At 39.4% G+C, this 20,402-nt stretch overlaps 1 protein-coding gene across 1 annotated transcript; it reads left to right on the top strand.

Annotated features, from left to right (window-relative positions):
* Positions 1–2,468: 2,468 nt before the first annotated feature.
* LOC104421424 (transcription initiation factor IIE subunit alpha) lies at positions 2,469–9,362 on the top strand. Its single transcript, XM_010033369.3, has 10 exons — positions 2,469–2,743; positions 2,916–3,038; positions 3,830–3,950; positions 5,371–5,493; positions 5,652–5,761; positions 5,868–6,051; positions 7,047–7,244; positions 7,906–8,142; positions 8,238–8,433; positions 8,864–9,362. The coding sequence occupies exons 1-10, from the start codon at positions 2,721–2,723 to the stop codon at positions 8,956–8,958; spliced, it is 1,410 nt and encodes a 469-aa protein (XP_010031671.2). The 5' UTR covers positions 2,469–2,720; the 3' UTR covers positions 8,959–9,362.
* Positions 9,363–20,402: the final 11,040 nt, after the last annotated feature.

Below are 20,402 nucleotides of genomic sequence, written 5' to 3'. Positions count from 1 at the left end.
AGAAATAATTTCCAAACTATGGCCTAATGTGCAATATTATTTTAAACTTTTAGTTCATTTAATGCAGTTCATGAATTTTGACCTACTAATCTTTGCGCGAGGGTCCCAAAACTCTTGCTATCCACATATAAGACCCTTGCTAGATTTGGTGAGGGAATTAAAGGCCCTCGCACGGCACAACAAGGGTGTCACTACCCTTGATCACCCTTCTGTGGCAACAAGGGCCTGGGTGAAGGTCACAATTCCTCGCTTCGCCAAATCTAGTGGGAGCTTGCAAACCCTTGCCTAGGGGTCAATGACCTCGTTGGCCATTGAACTTGCCAGCCCTCGCTCGCCGTTTCTTTATAAAAAGAAAAGAATCAATAAAAACAACTAATAAAAATAGGAGTTTTTTTAAAAATCAATAAAATTTTCAACATTAGCGATATTCTACCAAAATTAGTTAGAATGACTAAATAAGCAATTCATTAAAAAGTTTAGGACTATTTTGGTAAATTATTTTAAAATTTTTGCACTAAATTGATATAATTAAAAGATTTACGATTGAATTGACAAGTTGTCAAAAAGTTTAGGATTATATTAGCCTTCATATAATATATTTAAGATTTTTTGGATAATTTTCACTGTTCAATTTAGTCCTCCAATTAGATAATCCATAGACTAAAATGAATGCATGGATATAATAATCTCAAGACTAGATTAAACATTTACGAAAAATTTATGAACTGCAATGAACAAATTAAAAGTTTAAGGATGATATTATCTATTGGATTAAAATTTAGAGGTTACATTAAATTAAATTAAATATTCAAGGATGACATTTTAAGAATCACTCGAGTCATTATCCTCTAATCTAAGAACTGCAGGAGCAAAATTAACAGAGGACTGGTCAATCGCGGGGCTAATGAGCGAAATTTCTCCTTCCGCCGACCTGACCATCCCGCAAAATCCAATAATTCCAGTGGCTCCTCTGCAAAGCCCGAAGAAATCATTCATTCAGTCGCAGCAGATCTCCTCTCCCCCTTGAGGAGGAGAAGAAACGTCACAGAAAATATCGCGAGCTGAGCAGAGAACCACCACGTGACGAGAGGAGAACCGAAGCGGTCTGTCAACGAATCGATAGCCAAAACCAAAAGCCCTCCCGTCGCCGTTCCCAATCGAGGAGCGTGCTCGCTCCTTAATCGCCAGCAAAAGGGATGAGCATCGAGCCATTCAACAAGTAAAGAAGATGGGCAATCCTTGATTGAAAGTAAATGTCTCAATTATAAAATGGAAGTTCAAACTAATAATTTACCTCAGTAATCCTTTTGGGGTTCGAATCCCCATTTTCTCGGGAGGGTTAGAGTGGGGACGATTTAGTTTTAAATGTGACTTTCGACTTTAATGCCCTGCAAGGAGGCAGCAAGGGGGATGAGCATCGAGCCATTCAACAAGTAAAGAAGATGGGCAATCCTTGGATTGAAAGTAAATGTCTCAATTATAAAATGGAAGTTCAAACTAATAATTTACCTCAGTAATCCTTCTGGGGTTCGAATCCTCATTTTCTCGGGAGGGTTAGGGTGTGGACGATTTAGTTTTAAATGGGACTTTGGACTCTCACGCCCTACAAGGAGGCAGAGTTAGAGTAAGAGTAAAGTAGGAATAATTGTTCTAATTAATACACTCATCGTTAAATCTCATAGACAAAAAAATCAAATAACACATTTGTAAGATACTAGAACTTACCTATCGAAATAAGTTCTCAATTTTTTGGAACTAAAAGTTATCTTCCATATCTTAAAACTCGGAATCAAAAAAGTTCCCATCGGTTCGATTATCACGTTTCAAATTCTATCATAGAATTATGCTCAATCCTAGGATTGGCCTGTGGGCCACTTAGTTTGTTGGCCCTTGCTCGCTAGCTCTGCGTGTAAAAAAAGAAAAGAAGGAAAATAAAATAAAATCATCAATAAAAACTTATAAAATTGGAATTTTTTAAAAAATTTAAAAATTTATCCACATCAACGATATTCAACCAAAATTAGTAGGAATAATTAAATTGACAATTCATTAAAATGTTTAGGACTAGTTTAACAAAGTGTTTATAAATTTTGGACTAAATTGGTACAATTGAAAAGTTTATAACTAGATCGACAAATTGTCAAAAGATTTAGGATTATATTAACCATCGTATAATGTATTTATGATCTTTCGGAATGGACACTGGGTAGGGATAATATTGCATATTGAATTAAAATTTAGAGATTAAATGAATAAATTAAATATTTAGGGACCACATTTTAGGAATCATTTGTGTAATTATCCATCCTATCTAACGGTAGCAGGAGCAAAACTAACGGAGCACCGGTCAACCGCGGGCAAAAAGAAGCGAAATTTCTCGTTCCGCCGCCGACCTGACCATCCCCGCAATATCCAAGAACTCCAGGGGCTCCTCTGCAATCTGCCCCCCTCCATTTATAATGTCCGCAGCCAGCCCAACCGGAAGGAGGAGGAGGAATCATTCTTTCAGTAGCAGCAGATCTCCGCTTTTTCCCCCGAGAGGAGGAGGAGAAGAAACGTCACGGAACAGACCGCGAGCGAACTGAACAGAGAAAACCACCACGTGACGAGAGAAGCGGCCCGTTAACCGAAACCCGAAAAAACCCTTCCGCCATCATTCCCCAACCGAGGATTTCGACGAGCGAGCGAGCGAGCGAGAGACTTAACCGCCGCCCGAAGGGATGAGCATCGAGCCATTCAACAGGTGGATCCTTGGATTCCTCGAGGGATTCGAGTGATGTTGTGTTGTTGCTTGATTCAGTTGGGGATGAATTTTCAGTTCGTTGGATTGGGGTTTCCTTCGATTGTCGATCGGTTTCGGTTTCGGTTTCTGGGATTGTTTTGTTTTGTTGCTCATGGTGCTGTGGATTGGGCAGGCTGGTGAAGCTCGTGGCGAGGGCGTTCTACGACGATTTCACCACCAAGGGGGAGAACCAGCCGAAGTCGGGGCGCAGCGACAACCGCGGCATCGTGGTCGTGGTGCTCGATGCTCTCACGAGGTGGGGCTTTGGTTGGTTGGTTGTTCGTGTTTTGCTTCTTTCGGGTTCTTGAGCGAAATGGTGGAGATGGGGCGTTGCTTTCGGTCCGGGGAAGTAGATGAATTGGGGAGGGTGGAGTGTTTTTGGTTGATTTTAGGAGAATTCGAGGTCAACTGAAGTCAAGTTAAGCTTGTGAGAGAGAGAGAGAGAGAGAGTAGGGATTGAGTTGATTGTGGACAGAATAAAGGGCGAGCGCAGATTGAGTGCGATACTGTTCTGGCAATCTCAGATATTGTCATTAGTCTTCTTTTGCAAGGATTGAAAGTGTAGAGTGAAGTTGTGGTGAGGCTTTTAATGAATTGGGGAGGGTGGAGTGTTTTTGATCGATTATGGGAGAATTCGAGGTCAACTGAAGTCAAGTTAAGTTTGAGAGAGAGAGCAGGGATTGAGTTGATTGTGGACGGAATAATGGGTGAGCGATACTGTTTTGGCAATCTCAGATGTTGTCAATAGTCTTCTTTTGCAAGGGTTGAAAGTGTAGGGTGAAGTTATGGTGAGGCTTTTAATGATCTGCTGTAGTACGGTGTTTATCTGTAAAATCAGTAAGTTGGATTCCGTAAATTGTGTCCGACTCTGGTAAAGCAAGGATATCTTGTTGCGGGCAGAAGGGCGTACTGAAATTAAGTTGATTTTGTGATTCTGATTTGGTTGGATCTAGTCTCTGTCTTTGCCTAGCGGTGTAAAGTGTGGTATGTTTGTTGGTTCTTTCCTTTCATGAGCGTTGGCAATTATTATTCTGTTCCTTGTTATAGACGACAATGGGTTAGAGAGGAGGATTTGGCGAAGTCTTTAAGTTTGCATTCCAAGCAACTAAGACGGACGCTTCGATTCTTGGAAGAAGAAAAGCTAGTTACGCGAGATCATAGAAGAGAGGTATGAATTTTATTCAATTTTTCCTTTTCTGGAGCCTCTAATCTTGGTATATGGCGATGGTCTTGTGAATCATCGTTGGTCCGTTATGTCCTACGTATGATTTTTTTGTCATTGAAGTTTGTAATTCATTGTGAAGGAAGCATTGGCGATGAGTGGTGATTACATGGATGATCTGTTCACTTGGCTTTGGGTGCATGATTGTTATCCTGTAGTCTATGACTTGCATACCTTATTTTGATAGTTGTTTTTGCAACAGTTATTTTTCTCTCCCCTGTCCTTCACTTCAACAGGATGTGGTTGTTGTTACTGAACTGATAGAGAGAGGCCAGATAGTTTAGTTCATCTGAAGTCATTTGCCTCTTATTACTGTCTTTCCTAGTTAGATAGTTAATGCTTATTACAATTCTTGTCACGCAAAATTGAGAAGAAAAAGAAAAAATAAAAATAAAAAGGGAGACATCTAAAAGGAATATTTTCTTACATTTTTGGTTCTCTTTGATCTTTACTATATACATTTGTCCGGAAATAATTTGTTTTTGTAGTATCTAATTAAGTCTTCAAGATAACAGCTGACTGAATTACCACACTAGTATGTCTCCAAATGCTAATTTAATCATAGATTCTCCTCCACATGAAATATTTTACTCTCTCTCTTGATGAACAATGTAATTCTGTTGTTTTCCTGTAAATAGCATCTTTCTTTTCACCAACTACGCAGTCAATTGCCACTTAGTGGGATAAGATTGGTGGTAGTTATTTTTGTATGCAGTCGCTTGCCAATTGCTGTCATCTGTGGCATCTCGTATGAAAAACTACCAAATGCTAATCTGTGACAGTTTCTGAATCTAAAATCACTCTGAACTTCCAGATAGTATATTGTTCATCTCACTTCAATTTTCAATTGGCGATATTTAACACATCTCTTGTATGTTTATTAGATGGATGAAGGTGTCTATTTATGTTCTGAAAAATCTATTGGCAATTTTTTTTTTGGGAGGGGAAGTTGGTTGTGAATTGAATAACCTGTGTTTGACTTATCCTGTGATTTGCATGGTCATAATTTTCCGAAATTTTGCCTTGAGGAACTCTTTCTTGTTTTATACTATACAGTGCTACTGACAGCTATTTAAAAACACTAGTCAGGCCAGTCTAGCTACCTCTGTGTTAGTTACTGAAGCTTTGACTATTTTTTGGATTTTCCTTAAAGTAAAGGCTTCCTCTGATACATTGGGCTACTCATCTCAGTACAGTATTCATGCTGACACTTAACATTTGAAGTTTGATTCTTGAGTATTCTGGTTTAGCTGCATAAAATATCATTTGTTTTGTTTAATATAGTTGCATGCGTGATCTTTAAGTGATCTTATAGAACAAAAATCATTATCTTTAGGATTTATGATTGATTCTCATTGTTTCACAGACAGCTAAGGGTGCAAAGATATATAGTGCTGCAGTAGCTGCCACAGGCGATGGTTCGGCTAAGGACGGAGAGGAGAAGATTAAGCTTCACACACACTCATACTGCTGTCTAGATTATGCACAGGTTTTGCTCATCAAACTTGATTTCAGTAACCCGAGTGCCAGAACAGGATGGGGAAAAAAGAAGACATCTTCATTTTCCCTGCTTGCTGGATTTATTTCCCTTAAGAGAGCTCTGTTTTCAATCGTCCTTTATGATTGCCTAAAAAGAATGTTTTGCAGATTCATGATGTTGTTAGATACAGACTGCATCGATTGAAGAAGAAGTTAAAGGATGAGCTAGAGAACAAGAACACAGTTCAGGAGTATATATGCCCTAATTGTAGCAGAAGGTTCTCACTGCTGCTTTTTAAAATTTTCAAGTTATGGGGGAGTTATTGTGAACATTCTGGATGGTAGCATTTTTAGAAATCTCAACTTGCCACATTATCTGTCCAGGTACACAGCATTGGATGCACTGCGTTTGGTATCCATGGAGGATGAATACTTCCATTGTGAAAGTTGCAATGGGGAGCTTGTGGCAGAGAGTGACAAGCTAGCTGCCCAAGAAGCTGGGGATGGGGATGATAATGCTAGAAGGCGTAGGCGTGAAAAATTAAAGGACACACTTCAGAAAATGGAGGTTGTTATCTTGATATATTTGTTTAGAATACTAGTAATAGTACTCTATTACTTTGAATGAATTGATTACCTGCAAGTTCTGAGGCATTTTTTATGGCAAATAATTTTCAATGGCAAATTGGTGGCTGACTTTTACATGTCTTAGCTGTAAAGGTTTGCAGTGCCTCCTATGAAGAACTGTGGTTGGACTACATAGCTAGTTCTTTTTTTAAAAAATAATTTGTAAACTTTAGAGAAACACAGATCCTACTAAATTGAATTGTCTTTGTCACGTGCTTGATGTTCCTTAGGTTGTTGAACTTGGTGTATTAACTGTAGGCTAACTCTGAATCTGTATGCTCTTCCAATTGATTCACATTTCAATGTACTTTTTTTTTTCCCAAACATTTCGTATACTTCTGGGAACACTGCTTTTGTATATTTTTAAAACAGCTACGAGCAATTGACTGATTTCACTGGGAGGGACATAAACTAACATAAGTTAAATCAACATCATAAGAGGTTACGAGTTGAAGATTTTTGTGTTGTTATGAGTTTAGGATCTGTTATTCAATGTGAGTCCAGTTAGTTTTATGCTTATCTAATGGGATCCTGTTTAGTCAGGACACCTTGTTAGTGCAGTCGTAGTTAACAAAATGTCTTTTGGATGTGAAATATACGCCCGAGCAACCTATACACAGTTTTCCATGAAATTATATTAGATGATAAGTGATTGGACCGAAGCTCTTCCTTGTTGTGGCAAATTTTTGCACACTTATCTGTAGCACTGCATGCTTCACATATGCAAGCATTTAGACTCTCGCTTACTGCAGTAAATCATCTTGAAACTTCTTACAGTGTATTGTCTACATGATCTTGGTAAATTTTGATGAATCAAGTTGATTATCTCTATGTTTGAAGAGTTATAGTTAATGCTGATTGTTTCTTGTTTTTTGTAATTTAAGTATAAATCCTCTAGAACCCTTCCTCATATTGAAGTCACTGAGGTGACTCCAGGTACAGTTGAAGCCACTGATGGATCAACTTAGCAGAGTCAAAGATCTGTCAACTCCAGAATTTGGAAGTCTTCTAGCATGGGAAGCTCGTGCACATGCTGCTGGTCGCGGAGGAAGTGGTGATGGTGGTGCTAATGATGGCTCTAAATCCTCCCAAGGATATGGTGGAACACCAATGCCATTTCTTGGTGACACAAAGGTTGTTTACTTCTTGGTGCTTTTTTCTTTTTTGATATTGAAAATGGGCTCTTAGAGCATGTAGTTGTCTGCTTTTTTTAGCTGCAGCTCTGAGCTATCTTTGTTATGTGTCTTTGGCCTGAAATTGTTACACCAGTCCGTCTATAACAGCTAATTGATATTTGGTGCTTGGCCTCTTATTAATTCCTGTTAAATGCTATAAACTAACTAGATGAGAGATTTTTAAGTAGAACCTCTTCTATCAACCTACTGGTGGAATTCAGAACTTGGCCTGCTTAAAAGCATGACTGAGGATAGATTTATGCCAAGCATGGATGAGTTAACTCATTACTTGAGGACTCTTTTTGCCATTTCTTTAGCTATATCTCATTTGGAATCTAATTTTTGGTCACTCTTTTGGGTATAAGCTTCTGATTATGCCTGTGTGGCTCATCAAGTTGTTTTTCACTTGGTAAGCAATCTAGTCCTGACCTTATTTGCAGAATTCTTCTTATGTTTTATCCAGGCCTATCGGTATTGTGTACTTTTTATCTGATTGGATCTGCATGCAGCTGTATTCTGGTGATAATATAGAAGATTAATCATATTCTCTCTTTTTTTTTGGGTACTCTACCACCTCAATGCAATTATTCATATTGTGACTCATGGACTGATCTTGGCAGGTTGAAGTTTCCTTTGCTGGTCTTGAGGGGAAGGAAGAGGATGTCAAATCTGAAGCAGCAACTAGTACACCTCTGAAAGTTTTACCACCATGGATGATTAAGCAAGGAATGAACCTTACAAAAGAACAGCGTGGAGAGGTTGGGGAGGAATCAAAGATGGAGGGTACTTCAACATCCTCTCAGTTGTCGGATGACAAGAAATCGACTGTCCAGAGTGATGATAAGAAGAGCATACAGGTTTGGGCGTTTTTGAATTGCCCATCATATTTTACAGTATTACAGTCATTGTCATTGTACTTAAGACAGTGTTGAACCTAACTATCTCTACCCAGGATGAGTATATAAAAGCATACTACGCTGCTCTTCTCAAGAAACAGCAGGAACTGGAAGAATCTGCAAAGAAGCAAGAGCAACTATCTGATTCCAATATTGCCAATGGTCATTCTGATACATCTTCCTCCCGTCAAGTGGGCATGAAGTCTAAACGCGATCCCGAGGAGGATGTTTGGGAAGAGGCTCAATATGCAGGTGAGCGGTTGGGCCATCGTTCTTTCAATTTCTCTGCCTTCATAGGCTACTGCTGGGGTCAAGCATCTATAGTAAGGGAACAAGATAGCTACTCATTTTGAGCCCACATAAAAAAGACTAATTTAGGTTAAACTGATGTTGAGTCGAGTTGAGACCTTCTGAAAGCCAAGAAATTGTTCCAGTGCAAATCGTGCGTGTTGTAGTTCCAGCTCATAAATATGTTTTGTAGATCTGCATGGTTTATAGCATCAGCATGGATATCTATCTATGTGATGATGTTTCCCTTATGATCACTTCTCATTGAAACTGGTGCAGTTAAGTCCTTTCTATGGTTTTTGGTGGTAAACTTTGATTAAGGTCCCACCTATATAGCTGACTCAGGTTTCATTTGTTTGGACTATGAACGTGCTTCTGTTTTGCATCAACACAGGAAATACAAGTGAGAGCTATAGGGTTGGTGACTTGAATGTTCAAGCGGATGAGTCGGGTGAGGACGATGATGACGTGGACTGGGAGGAAGGTTGAGAAGGGCGTCCCTCCTTTTCTCAGCTAGCGAACTTCCCTTCCTGTCGTCTGCTGAAGCTCTAAAAACTCAAGGTGGCGTGATTCCATGGGGTGTTGTACTCTTGTAGCCCACATTATTTTTCTGAAGATCCGACAAGATTCGTTTGGTGGAAGATGTTATAAGAGTCATTGCATTCATTGTTCTGCTCAGGAGCCTCGAATCGTGCTCTCGACTCGCGGCATGAAGAACATACATTACATCGTGTCATTTTTTACCGACAACAGGAGAAATGTATGACCTTGACATGGATTCCCTGTTCTGAGCGCATCGAGCTCTCGACACACCCGGATTTTGGAAGTGTAAGACTATTTAAGACTAAACAGATAGAGAGAATGAAGCCATTTATGATTGACCTGTGCATGAAGTTCCTGGCTCTTCCCAGTTCAGATTAGTCATTTGCTCGATCCGGTTTTTCATGTTCCGGTGCCGACGCAAAGTGGGTGTGGTTGACTTTCTTTCCGAAGTTGGTCACGCAATGATTCAACACAATGTCTCGATGTGGCCAACTACTCCATTTGACATTTCATGTTCGGAAAGCCTTTTCCATCGGGTGGTGGTGGTGGTGGGTGTTCGTCCCGATGCAAACCGCTTGCACTGCCGAGTCAACTCGGTCTCCCACGTGCAGCTCAGCTCATTGCCGACTCTGCCATTAAACAAATAGCTTTCTCATGTGAAATCTACCCATCAAGAGAGCTTCTCGATGCTTGCTAGTCTGCCCCTTTCGTATCCGCAATATACGGCCATCCAGAGAGGGGAGACGAGTCCCATTTTCAACCGAGTTAGCTTAAACCGGGGAAAAAGCGGTGCGGAAGAGGGAAGAGTCTAAAGGAAGCAAGTGATTCCTCCCATGCAAAAATAACGTGTCCCAACACACCCATAGGCGAACACCGAACCCCCCTCCCCGTCCTACAACTAATATAAAATCACGGTCAAGACCGCGTCACGTACCCCTTTTTTAATAATCGATCTCGTCCCGGTGCTCTCCTACTCGGGACTCGCTCATCGACTCGGATTTGGGATAGGAAATTGTACTGTGGTTTAAGCCTTCGAATCATGTCGAGCAAGATGGGTATCGCTGGATCAAGGCTGTCATCTTCTATGGAGCTCGAACGCAGAGTTGCTTCCGAAAGCAAACTAACGCTTTCGTGAAATCAGGGAGTTTCTTGTTCAAGCACGTAGGTACCTAAGATCAAAGACTTGGCTCGATCCCCTGTTTTTCCAATTCGAGACAGCAAGAGTGTCGTATTAGGATCCTGTCTCCTTTCTTCAAATTCACTCTTTCCCCTCGCTTGCCTAAATGTACGAATTATTTCGCATATGACGACATCGCATGCCCAGTCTTTCAAATTCCATGAGAGATTTTCTAAGTCGCCTTTTGGTTACATCCGTCCATGTCCCTCCTCAATCTTCCTTTTTCCCTTCTTTTCAAAATAAATGGGTTGGAATAAGACTGACCAAATTGCTGAATTTTGGGTACCTTTGTTTCCATGCACAGCATTTTAATATGATGGGGGTCTCTAAGCTAGTTTGTGTACAGCAATGTCACCTACTTAACACTCAAACTATATATATATTTTTGCCCCTTTTAATAAATCACAAGTATATAAATATAACTAAATGAATTCTTATGTCCTCGGTCGTCCCAACATATATATAAATCAAGGTTTGACATTCTACTACCGATTAAATGCACTCCCCCTGCCAATTCCTTGAACGTAAAGCAAGATCCGTTGGAAGGATTGTCGACAATTCCTTGCTCCCTCTCCGCATCATTTGGACCTCATTGCTCTCTCTCTCTCTCTCTCTCTCTCTGTTTGAACAATTTTTTTAACCGGAAGGTGGAGTTAAACCTCAGAGTCTCATGGAAGCAAGCACCACTTCCATGTCAACCCTCTCCTCCACCATTTCTTAAGCTATAGTCTAGCTCATTCAAGCTGTCATCTCTAGCTTCCACATATAGAGCTTCCTCTCCCTCTCTCCATACACACAACCTTCTTCTTCTTCATCTTCATCTTCATCTTCATTTATCTAAATCTCTCTAAACTCCAACCTTTTCATCATCTCTCTTTGGCAATCACCATTCCATAATCTCTCCCCAACTCCATGCATGCTCTCTCTTGCCTCCTCTCTTTCTGCCATGAAGCTCCCGAGACCCCCGCGGGTCCATAAAGCCATTCTTTGCCTCGCTTTCCTCTCTCTCTTCCTCCTCTTCCACGGTTGGTGCAATTCTTCCTCCCAACCCAGGAACCAATTGAGCTGGAGCAACAGGAGAGCGCTGGCCAGCAAGTACGATTTCACGCCGTACCTCCGCCACCGTCAACGGCATCATCATCATCGCCATCATCAAACAGGGCACGCGCCCGTGGTGCCAGGGCCGCCTGACCCGTTCTACGGGGCAGAAAAGCGCCTCGTCCCGACCGGTCCAAACCCATTGCACCACTGAGAGAGAGGTTCTTTTTTTTATGTACTATTCATACGTCTTTGTAATCAATTCTAGTCATCTTTGTTCATTCTTGACCAAAGAAATTCTATGAAAGAAAAAGCACATGTGCAGCAAACCCCAACTTTTTAGCCATCTCTTTAAGTTCCTTTACATCCCCTTCATGATGACTAGAAGGTGAGTATGGAGATAACCCTCGATTTTGATCCCTGGTGTTATCAAATTATATAGAAATATCTGCTTTTATATCATAATAGCAATCATCATTTTTCTAGATGGCCATCATTGAGCACGTCTTGATTTTCTTTTAGACCTACCAGTCAGCTTCGGTTCCTGCAACTTCTTTTCATGCCTCGCTGATTCACATGCGCACTACCCACATGCATCTTCAAGATCATGCCGGGAATACTTTATTCAATAAAATAGCAGATATTCCGCAATAAAAAACGATGTGCGTAGCTGAGCGGGCACGGCATTTCAAGAGACGGGTAAATTTGGAAAACGAAGCTTGGATGGCGATGGGCATCAGAAACTCCGGGGAGGAGGGACTTCTCACATGCTGCCAAGCGTACGAAAGAAGGGTTGACTTTCGCTTTCGTTATGGCCAACCGGAGTGCTGTACTGCTAAGAAACTTCTGAAGGAAATCTCCCCATGTGATTATAGTTTTTTCATGCTTTTTGCTTCATCTTTCAGCTAGATAGCATCGGATCCTATGATACTCCCGAGTCCCGAGGCGTTTTTCAAAACCAAACCAGATGGCCATTCGTTGTATTGACAATCCAAAACTTCACATCATTTCAACATCAAAGTTGTTGTGATGTTAGTGCTCTGAAAACGTCAAAACTGCTGGCTTTCCCCAGCAGATTTCACGCCGATTGTGGATCGAAGTTGATGCGTTCTTGTGGGTCTTTTTGGGCAAATCCGCATGATCAGTCTTTCCAAAAGAGAAAGTTCATGTCCATGGTTGAAAATTCAGAAATCTGCACTGTTGCGGTTCTGACTTTGGCCTGCCTCGTTAGGCATTATTGGTGAAACTGTTGGCTTAGGATTACCGGTTTGACTCTCGAAAATGTCAGTGGCGACACCACTTGGGGTTGTTCTCTCCTCTTAGATAGAATGATCGGGTGAAGATTCCATTAAGGAAAATTAAGGGAAGATAATGGATTTTCTAAAGTTTAAATTCGCTTGATCTAACTTTTCCTTGTTCTCCAATGTCGTTTAAGAACACTGCAAAATGCTACAATCTTGTGTTTTTGGTCATATCTTGCATAAATCTCCATTTTTTTGACTTGGGTAGGACAGTTTGTCCAAAAAAATAAAAATAAAAATTGCTGTTAAAAATGCTAAACGCAGTAGATCTGATCATTGAGTGCTTTAAGCCGAATTGACCCAAAGGGCAAGATCAGTGGGTCAGGGCAAGCCATCCCCTTTTTGGACCGGTCTGTATCCGAGACTAGGGTCGGTCCACGTTGTACCTCAAACTTTCAACAAAAAGTTCATTTTACTCTCTCAAACTAGCTTTTTTTATACTCAATAATAAGGACATTAATGCAAAATCAAAGAAAAAAGTTGCACTTTATCCCCAGAAAAGCATATACATGGTACATGCCAACGGAAAAAAAGTTGCCGGTATTAACGAGTATACCAAGTTCAAGTTCGTACGTGCCCCAATCTGAATTCTTCTTTCCTTCTTCAGTCATGGGCTACGCCTGCGTGAGGATCTTTCGGATCTAGCCAAGCCCGATCCGTTCATCGGCTGATCTACTATGAAGTATGAAGTGCTGCAATTTGTCGACCGCTTCGAACAAGCGGTAGCCACCCATTTTACAGCTATACCTAGTACCCAAAAGCACACTCATTGTTATAACCCCAAGCATTTAAAATACTAGTGATGAACCATCAACATAGAGCTCAACTGTATATACAGAAGTCAGAAATTTGAGATGTTTCAGCCAATGAAGAACCCACCTGACGGTAGAGTCTGATCAGCATTCACCGAATTGTATAATCTCTAACCATGATTAGCTTTACTTCACCGTTCTTGGGCCAGTAGTTGGACCTATTTGGGCAGGCTTCTTTTGGAGACAAGGACAGCAGGAAACACTTGGGCTTGTGGCCCAATACTGAAACTTTTCCGGGTCTAATAACCTTTTAGGTGGTGCCGAGAAGTGGCACCGCCGCGTCTGCCTCTGCGGTCGTGGCGGCGGCCCGACCACACCAGTCGTCGTGTGCCGTCATCAATAGGTAAATCGAATGGAAGGCACTATGTTAGACAAGTTGCGGTTCACTCGGGTCAATCGGACCTAGTGGTTCCGACAAGCATCGAAAAAATTTGAGTTGAATTATGACTGTGAAATATAATCCTTTGGGTGCAGTTGTTCTTCGAGCTCCTCCTGACCAGTCCGACCCAACGTATGTATATACTACCAAGACCAAGTACATCAACGTTTATGACTGACCGGGTAATTCTGAAAGATAAAAAAATGGAAGGAGAGAAGGGACATAAGAACTTGGTATCGAGAGAGGATGGTGATTTATGACATCTCAACCCCATAAAGAATATTCCCAGATGGAGAGGATAATCAAACGCTCAATGATATCATCACATAGAAGTCATTATCCAGGAGAGCAAGAAATGCGAATCTGGCCTTTTGAGCGTCGCGCTAAGGGCACTTTCATGCATTATAAGACTCAGTCTGATATAATTGTTTATACCATCGTCTATGATCATCTCATTCTCAAGCTTTAATAATGATGATGATGATGATGATGATGCTGTCCGGATCAGCAGCTGACTTCTCATGAATTCCAAAGAAAATTTCAATCGCTCTTTGGCAAAGGGAAAGAATCACAACTTATATAAATCGACGTCCCTCGAAAATGAAAGGTTCTATAGGTGCTCTAAAGTAAGAGCGTCAATGGTTTGGTTTGGTTCAAGTTTTCTGAAAACCCCAACTAGACCAAATTGATTGGATGTGTATCTGCTTTGAAATGAATCAAAGACTCGATTTGATTTGGTTTGGCTCAGTTCGATTTTTCAGTTTTCTCTTTTTATAATATTAAAAAGAGATTTAGTGACAAACGAGAGAAATTGTTTAAATAGTAATATTGAGAAGAGGGGCGATTTTTAGCTTGGTTTGGTCGAAACTATCCAAACCGGAATTAAAAAGGTTTTTTTTTTTTTTTTTTCATTATTTGAATTGAAACCCAAATTGAATTGAAAATGCATGAAATTTCGGTTTCGGTTGCTATTCGATTTTTCGGTTCGATTTGACACCTCTATTTGAAAATACGGTATTTACATTAGCTAAAACAAATCATCTTAGTGTTAAGCGACATCAACTTAAAGTAAGAAGAAGAAAAGACAGAGAAAGTTCGTTACTTAGACACGTGATATTTAATTTGGATGAACAGAGACATCGTATCCAGACTTTGCAACGTGACCAACCAATATCGGAAAAGCTTTTCGTTCCAAATCAACTCTCAGTGCTCAACTCAATCTGGAAACCTTATCTTACTAACCACGCGTAGGAACAAACCAGGTTCATTATAATAATGTGGTCATAAAGTGCGATCTTTATAGGTAAATCACCAACCACAAAAGCCAATTACGAAATCATTTTATTTTATTTTATTCTAACATTGAGGCCAAACTTAGAGCCAAATGGAAAGGCAAGAAAGAGTTCAAGCAACATCATTGCACCACTGGCTTTGGGGTTTGTCTTACGTCATTCTAGCAAAGCCACCTCCATTAAACTAAAGCCTACCCCTCATTCATCCTTTTGGGATTTGCACCCACTTAAGGGCAGAAGCTAAATCAATATGCGAGTCCACTGATGCATGATTATAGCACTTTTGAAAAATTTGTCTAAAAAATTAAAAATCTATTATTTTTGGATTACTTCAGTCGTAAAATTTTCAATTTTGCTAATTAAGTCATAAATCATTTTATATTTTGTCAAGTAAATCTATCAAGTCAATTTTAACTAGAAATCATTGACATGGATACCGATTATTTTACATGGCACGGCCGGCTCATGTTTTCCATTCTCTAGTTATCTTAGTCCTTCTTATTGATTATAGCAGATTACCAAATCTGGGAGTCACCAATTTTAGCATAGGCTACCAATTTTCAAAAAAAAAAAAAAAAAAGATCTTTTCTCATGTTTTCTATTCTCTCGTTTTCTTAGTACTTCATGTGTTTTTAAGCATAATTATCTAATAAATGCATATCTATTATATTTGAGGAAGGTTTGCATAAAATGTTAATGTTGAATATGTTCATTTGATGATGATTATGTGAAATGATGCAATACATATAATGTTGATGTTGAATATGTTCAATTGGTGATGGTTAAATGAAATGATGTGGTTCATAAGTATGGGACTTAAATTATCAATTATCTTTCTATGACTTCCAATTAAATGATAATGGCTTAGCATGGCAAGAGAAGGAAAGTGCATGTGTTGAAGTGCATGTAATCATGTGTTTATCATTAATTGCATAAGAAATGAAATAAATATTGTAATGCATATGATAATTGTCATGTAATGATGTGTATGTCCTTGATGCTACTTGATTAAGATCTTTGCTACACCCTATTTGCAACTAAGCAAATTCCCTTGTATGAGTATATAGATAAGACTATGAAATTAGTCGGATGTTCTATTATATATGACAGTTCTCTATAAGGTTGATATGATATGAAATCCTATTATGACATGACTCGTGTAGTCATGGTATGACATAGCCCTTGTGGTCATAGTATGATATGGCTTGTATGGTCACGATATGATATGGCCGATATGATATGCCTCTTGTGGTCATGGTATGGCATGGCTTGTGATCATCATCATGCGAATGTACAATGGTGTATTTATCCTCATTAATGTATAGGACATCCGTGATGAATTGGCTAAGGTGTGACAAATGGTATGTATGATTATGTCCCCTATGAGTTAATGGTGACGATACTTTATTAGTCGAAATGTCTTGTGAATTGAAAAGGTCCTGGCCAATAACATGTATGAATTCACTTGTGTGTATGGTAATGAACCCAGTGATGAGCATAAACTTGCCTATATATTTTCTTTGTATAATGGTAAGCTGTTAGATGATACAGGTGCATTATAAAATAATATGTCATTTGCTTGTTTTTGAGTGAATAAACTTGCAATTTTGTTAATAGTTTTCACTAACACATTATGATAGTAAAGATAAGAGTATTTGTTTATAAATTTATTATACATGGTTGCTTTTGTATTACTTTAATCTCATGTTATATGTTGGTACCAGGTTGAGTAGTAAGCTGATTCTCTACCTTAGAGATTTCATTTATTGAACTTTGGCTCACCCTTTATTTTTCAAATTTGTAGGATGGTCCATGAAAATTTTATTCTGCTTTCGTATGTGTAATTATAATTATGAGTATAAATGAAAATAATATGTGCTACGCATGTTCTGGAGCATTATAAATTTCGTGGACCTGATATATATGACTTGAGGCCATACTATTCCATTGAAAATATAAACGTACATCTGTGATACATTATAGTTTCTCATCCGTAAGAGAACTGATAATTAGGTGATTAATTTAACTAGAGATTAATCAAGAGTGTAAGCAAACGAGCCTTGGCGGTTAGGATACACAGCAACAAGAAATTTGGGGAAAATATGTGTGGCGTGTGACGTTTTGAGGCGTTATAAATTTTGTGGACTTCATATATATGACTTGAGGCCGTACCATCCCATTGAAAATACAAACGTACATCATGCGCCTTTGTGTAGTATAGCATATTATAATATCTCGTCCGTAAGAGAATCGATAACTAGGTAATTAATTTAATTAGAGATTAATCAAGAGTGTAAGCAAACGAGGCCCGATGATTAGGATATGCAGCACCTAGAGATTTGGAAGGTAACCTACCACTTGCCATCATTGGTTCAGCGAGAAATACAGCGTTTTCAAGTGGGGTGGTCTGGATCATGTTGGTACGCCACCACCAATCTCTCGACGACCGGTTTGCTCGGAAGGCCCCCTCCAAAATCTCTCCACAAGTCAAATCCAACTTTGATGAATCGGGCACGAAATGCATAATTATGGGTTGTGCAGTGATCTGGATTTGGCACTGAATATGAAGTTGATCTGGATAAGCAGTGTTTAGTGGTTAAGCCCTAATGAGACGTAATGCAAGCCCACTTTGATGACCAAAAAGAAGAAAGATTGTACAAGCACGTATGAGAAAAATGCAATGGAGGGCGAGACCCTTCCCCATTGGAAAACCTCAGCAGGCTGGTTTTTTCACTTTGTCAAACCCTAATTGATTGGAAATGTGACTTCCAAGTTTAAACCTCCTTGATTATCTTCATTAGAATAATTATGTACTTGGAAGATTTTTGGGGAAAGCTAGCTGGCTGCCACAGCTTACTCAGGGAGAGAAGATCTTTTTTTTTCCCCAAATTTGAGGCTACTAGCATAGAGAGCCGGCAACTTGAAGAGTCATGAAAGAATATGCCAGTCCCTAAATCGATTGTCTAGACCTTTGACTTGTGTTGGCGGCTCCATCTGATGCAATTTGCATGCAGTTTATGCGATTTAAATAGGCGATCTTTAATTTCTAAGTTGAAATCTTGGAGCTCTAAATGAAGTTTTTGTTCTTTTCACCCTTGACCAATAATCGAACGATTATTCTGTGACAATTGAATATGGTAATACTGCATATGCAAAGTTTATCATGCAAAGTGATCCAACGAATTTCAAAAGTGCACTTGAGTAGACCGACCGTATGCAATATCCAATAAAAAAACCCGTCTACACTAGTTTGTGAAAATCAATCTTGTAATATAGTTTTGATGCATCCATTGATAGTCAAATTGATAATGCGGAGGCGAAAAAAGGGCAGGCGACGCTACTGACCAATGCCGAGGGAAAAATCCATCCTATTGTCAGCCTTAGACCGTGTCACATTGACAATCAAGTGATGCTTAAATTAATGCCAATATTAAAAAAAAAAAAAAAGAAGGCCCATTCCACCCCTTAATATAAAATGTAAGCACTCCCATCATGTCGAACCTAATCATGAGTAGAACTTGGCATAAGACCAGGTCATAAGTCAAGTTAATTACATTATTTATTACCTAATCCTAAATTATTTCTAACCTTATGAGAGATGAAAAGTTAGCTTCCTACTTGTAGAAAAGGAGTAGTTAGCTTCTTTTCTTTTAACTTCTCTAGACCAGATATGTTTCTTCTATATTCTATTTTTCAAAAGCAAAACATGCAGAGATAGACAATTCAATCAAAAAAAAAAAATAACACTATCGAGTTCATGATGAAAGGGACATACCACCGAGGGACCATTGGTTAGGGCGAGACTGCCGTGACGGGCCTCTGGAGTCGCTCTTTTTCGGGCACTGATTAAGTTGTGTCACGGGAACATCCCAATAAATCCGAGAGTATTGTGATACTTGATAGGACGTGAACCATTAACACATAACCGTGGCTCTCTTTTCTTCTAAATTTACGTACTTTCATTCCCTCGATACGCAAGAAATCATTTGTAGTTTTTGGTAATTATAAAGGGCAAAAGATTTGGTCATAAATTAGTGGACCCATTTGAAACGAGGAGCACACAAATTGGGCAACTTGGGAAGCTGCCGAATTTTGGTCCTTAAACATTAAAGATGCGAAGGAAAAGAAAGATCGGGACGCACCCACGCGAGCCCACCATCTGGACAATAAATAAAGGAGGCATGCTTCGAGGTTGACTTGAGATGTCGACCTCATCCCATCCCATCCGTTGACTCGGTCACCACTTTGCCCCTCCGAGTTCGTGCCTAAAAATCGCCGTGCTCAGCGAATGCCCCCAGCATTGTAGGGTTTTTTGATAATTTGCCTTCCTGACGTTTCGATATTTGCAATTTCACCCCTGCGTTTCAGAAATCCGTCGCAGCGTGTCTTCTGACGTTGACTCCGATCAAATTTGCTTGGAGCTCTAAGCACGTGAAAGCATGTAATTGATTAAAAAGGCCAACTTTGTCATATAGGTGTATACACGTACAAAAGTAGAGGAGTAGTTCATGAAAATAATGCTAGCGAGAAAATGTGACTAAAGTTCTAGTGGGAATTGACCGGAGTCAACGCCGAATGCAATTCGGTATAGTTTTAAAAAAAAATATTAATAATCAATATTGTCACTTACTTTGAGATTTGATGATTCTTCTAAAAACTTAAGTATTAGATAAAGATGTAGTTTTGATATCTAAGTATTTTATCATTTCGCATCACACTTAATCTGATCTTTATGCTTAATTCTAAGAGTGGAAATATTTCATTAAGTGAGATTTAGTGGTAATATTACTTATTATTCCGAAAGTTTAAGTTATTAGATAAATATGTTGTTTTAGTATTTATATTTTAATCACTTGCATACGATTAGGACCGATCGATTCCCGATCTAATCCGGTATCCAGATTCCGAGATCGGGAATCAGACGAATTGGTCCTAGAATCGGGAATCAAACCAACTGACCAACTAGTTCGGTCTAGTGGAATTAGTAAATTTGCTGTTTTGGGCAAAAAATAAAATTAAAAAATGGGAGAAATTGGGAGGAATTAAGATTTGTTTTTAAAGAAATTTAAAATTATATATATATATATATGTTATATTTAAAATTAACTAGTTTGGTTCGACTAGTCTGGTTCCCACCTTGGAACTGAAAATCAGAGTGACCGGTTCCAAAAGTGGGAATCATGAATCGGACTGCCCTCTTTAGAAACTACCAAAAACCGGCCGATTCGAATGGTTCCTGGTTCGGGTAGTTTCCGTTACACACCCCTAATATAAATGTGTGTGCAATCGTATGGTTGTGTATGCTAGAAAGATTTTGTTGGAGTGAATACTAGTTTGGGGGGGGGGGGGTGTGAAATTGCCACCAACTTTGAAAAGCTGGGGGTAAAGTTG

The sequence above is a fragment of the Eucalyptus grandis genome, chromosome 2, assembly GCF_016545825.1.
Source record: "Eucalyptus grandis isolate ANBG69807.140 chromosome 2, ASM1654582v1, whole genome shotgun sequence".
NCBI lineage: Eukaryota > Viridiplantae > Streptophyta > Magnoliopsida > Myrtales > Myrtaceae > Eucalyptus > Eucalyptus grandis.
Note: the sequence above shows the minus strand (reverse complement) of the source record. Positions and strands in the feature narration are given on the sequence as shown.